At 33.0% G+C, this 3,094-nt stretch overlaps 1 protein-coding gene across 1 annotated transcript; it reads right to left on the reverse strand.

Annotated features, from left to right (window-relative positions):
- Window positions 1-211: 211 nt before the first annotated feature.
- On the reverse strand, window positions 212-3,022 carry LOC109591060 (phosphoinositide 3-kinase regulatory subunit 4-like). The gene is made up of 9 exons (XM_020006867.1): window positions 2,950-3,022; window positions 2,818-2,875; window positions 2,700-2,759; window positions 2,399-2,529; window positions 2,169-2,253; window positions 1,708-1,928; window positions 1,081-1,215; window positions 755-924; window positions 212-454 (listed from the first exon to the last, which is right to left on the reverse strand). The coding sequence occupies exons 1-9, from the start codon at window positions 2,999-3,001 to the stop codon at window positions 221-223; spliced, it is 1,146 nt and encodes a 381-aa protein (XP_019862426.1). The 5' UTR covers window positions 3,002-3,022; the 3' UTR covers window positions 212-220.
- Window positions 3,023-3,094: the final 72 nt, after the last annotated feature.

Consider the following 3,094-nt stretch of genomic DNA (forward strand, 5'->3'; position numbering starts at 1 on the left):
GATAGGAAAAAAATTAATAGTACAGGGACTTTGACCTGATTTTGGAGCAACTTTAAAAATTCGTAAAAAATTAAATTCTAATTGGAATCTGCCAAAACTTTCTACACAACATAAGAACATGTATATGTATCAGACAATATTATAAAAACTAAAGAATTCTTTCCTTGCATTACATGTATATAGTACATGGACTTTTGTCAAGTTCTATGAAAAATCATTCTCAATTAAAATCAGCTCTACTTGCATACATGTACATGTATTTACAGTTTATGATGTACCTATAAGATATGTCAATTTTCTCAGATCCAACCCCAGCCTTCACTATACAGCTGGACTCCGAAGGATTATTGAGATGCCATAACCTGATGAACCTGTCAGTGCCTCCAGTGAGGAGGACTGGGTCATTACCAACAACACAAGTATGTAGTGCTCGAACACTGTTGTGCTGCTGAGGCTAGAGAAGAAGAAAGAAAGAAAAAAGGAAGAGAGAGAGAGAGAGAGAGAGGAGAGATAAAGATGTCATCTTACAAAACTTTTAATAATAACACTATTATTAAACAAGCAATACAGTATAACCTCCTGCTATTGTGGACACTCTAAAATAAGGACACCTCTATAATCAGGACAGGTAGTATCAGTCCCAATACAATAGTAATGTGTATTAATGAACCTCTGAAATAAGGACAGGCTCATAATCAGGAGGGTATTATTGGGTACCAAGGTGTCTAGAATAGACAGGTTTGTTTGTACTTACGTTTTCAGTCATGGGGCCAAACGGTTGTGTAGGGCTAGCCCAAAGCATCTGTCTTCTAGTTGAAGTCTCCATATCCCAGACTGATATCTCATTGTTACCACTGGCTGCTGATAGAACAGTCTGAAGCTGATTGGGATGAGAACTGAGCTGCTGTATACGATGAACATAAGCTGTGGAAAGGGGAGAGAGAGAGACAATATGGTAATAGCTTTTTAATAGTCAATATCTGAATTTATTAGTATATTTAGTTATAAATAGTTATTGAACTAGTTATTAATAGTTATTAATAGTTATTAGTAGTCATGAATATTTATTATCGTTCTTACGTCGTCCATGTCCTTCATGTTTCCAGTTACATATCGGCAGCTGGAACCTCATGTCCCATACTATATGATATCCGAGACTGGTACCAAGTGCAATCCAGTTCTGGAACGGATCCAATGCCATGGACAGCATTAAACCTAATAAGTAAAAACAGAGCATACAATTAATTGTGAATAATAGTTACAAAATTGGAGAAGATTGCATTCTAAAAAATGCATGTGAAAATAACTGCAATTGGTCCAGCTTTCTACATAACACAAAGTCTATAATACAACAATAACAATAAGCGTCCTATATAAGTCTATATATATATATATATACATTTTATTTTTATAATTTTTTGCATTCTAAAAATTGCATGTACATGTACATGTACATGCAAGCATAACTGGTATTGCTCCAACTTTCTACATAAAATAAAGTTTATAATAACACTAACACTAACAACAAAAGTTCTATATAAGTCCCTGTCATGATGCAATAAAAGCTTAAGAGTATCAATAATTCATTAAAAATGTAATAGATTTTTTGAAACAAATTCTAGGAAAAAACCACAAACTATAATAATAACAATAATAATAATATATACTATACTAAAGCTTCTGCTTTCTTAAGTAAACACTCTTTACCGTGTCTTGGGTCATTCTCAAGGTCCCATGCTAGATTAGGGGTCCTTAGATCAAGGCCACAGAGGTGACCTTTAGTTGTAACAAAAGCTAACACGTTCTGTCCCCCACAAGTCATCTCAGTCATCTCCACCACACTGCCATGAAGAGAAGGGTCTAACTCCCACCGGAGGACATCTTTAGCTTTTAGTGCCTTCTGTTTGGAATTGGGCTCACGGTCAATACTAATAATAATAATAATAATAATAATAATAATAATAATAATAATAAAAACAATGACAAAATAATGCATTATTTGTATAAAAAATTTAAGAAATTCTACAGTACAAACAAGGACAAAAGACAGAGCAGATACAAAGGAAATGCATGTTATTTAAAGTCTATACAGGAAAGACAATCTACACTCTTAAGCTGACAGTAATAATACTAGTAATACAATGTAATTGTGATCATCAATTCATTACTTGAAAGCATGTATAGTTCCATTAGAAGATGCTGCCACTATACTTTGATTACCCATACAATAGCAACCAGTCTTTATCTTACCACCTATCAAGTTAATAATAATAATAATTAAATAATAATTAAATAAATAATTAAATAAATATCTAGGAGAATGTACAAAAGGTAAGCCTTCGATTAGCAAGGATCATTCCTTTCCTTCCCCCTCCCTCTCTCCCTCTCTCTCCCTTACCTTGCTGACTGTACACTAGTCTTGGTTTATTGATCACATGTAGTCCCTCCATTTTATTCACATCCCATATCTTAGTTGTACTGTCGTCAGAGAATGACACAAAATACGTACTATCAGGAATGACCTTTATCCTGAGAAAGAAAAAGAACATACATGTACATGTACACGTATATACATGTACATGTGGAATATGTACATGTAAAAATATCATTACAGTATACAGTAATGATATTGCTTGGTACTTATTTTAAAATATTATTACTGTAAATTTTCAATTGTTATAATATTCTAAAGTCATTACTTGTTCACTGCTTGTAAGTGATCATGAATGTGAGCCACCAGCTGTCCTTTTGGAGCCCAACTACAATTAATAATAATAAAATAATTTAACCTCCACACCTCCCTCTTTCTTTCCGTACCTTGCTGGTGCCTGGTAGAATGGGTAATACAAATAACCTTTGTCCATTCCTTGCATATCTAACAACAACAACTACAACAACAACAACAACAACAACAACAATAATGATAATGATAATGATAATAATACTAACCTTTCTTGTACAGCTCTTTCTTGTGATTCAGTAAACTTTGAAGGTTCTCCATGCAAGTGGTCTGCTCAACTTTAACAAACAAACAAACAAATAAACAAAATAAATAAATAAATAAATACATATACTATAAATATATAAAATATGA

The sequence above is a fragment of the Amphimedon queenslandica genome, unplaced genomic scaffold (assembly GCF_000090795.2).
Source record: "Amphimedon queenslandica unplaced genomic scaffold, v1.1 AMPQUscaffold_9045_Cont19016, whole genome shotgun sequence".
Lineage (NCBI taxonomy): Eukaryota > Metazoa > Porifera > Demospongiae > Haplosclerida > Niphatidae > Amphimedon > Amphimedon queenslandica.

Coding starts and splice junctions, on each gene's coding strand:
- LOC109591060 (XM_020006867.1), bottom strand. CDS start 3,001: ATGGAGAACCTTCAAAGTTTACTGAATCACAAGAAAGAGCTGTACAAG. Junction 2,760..2,817: donor TTCTACCAGGCACCAGCAAG/GTACGGAAAGAA, acceptor TATTAATTGTAG/TTGGGCTCCAAAAGGACAGC. Junction 2,254..2,398: donor ACTAGTGTACAGTCAGCAAG/GTAAGGGAGAGA, acceptor TTAACTTGATAG/GTGGTAAGATAAAGACTGGT.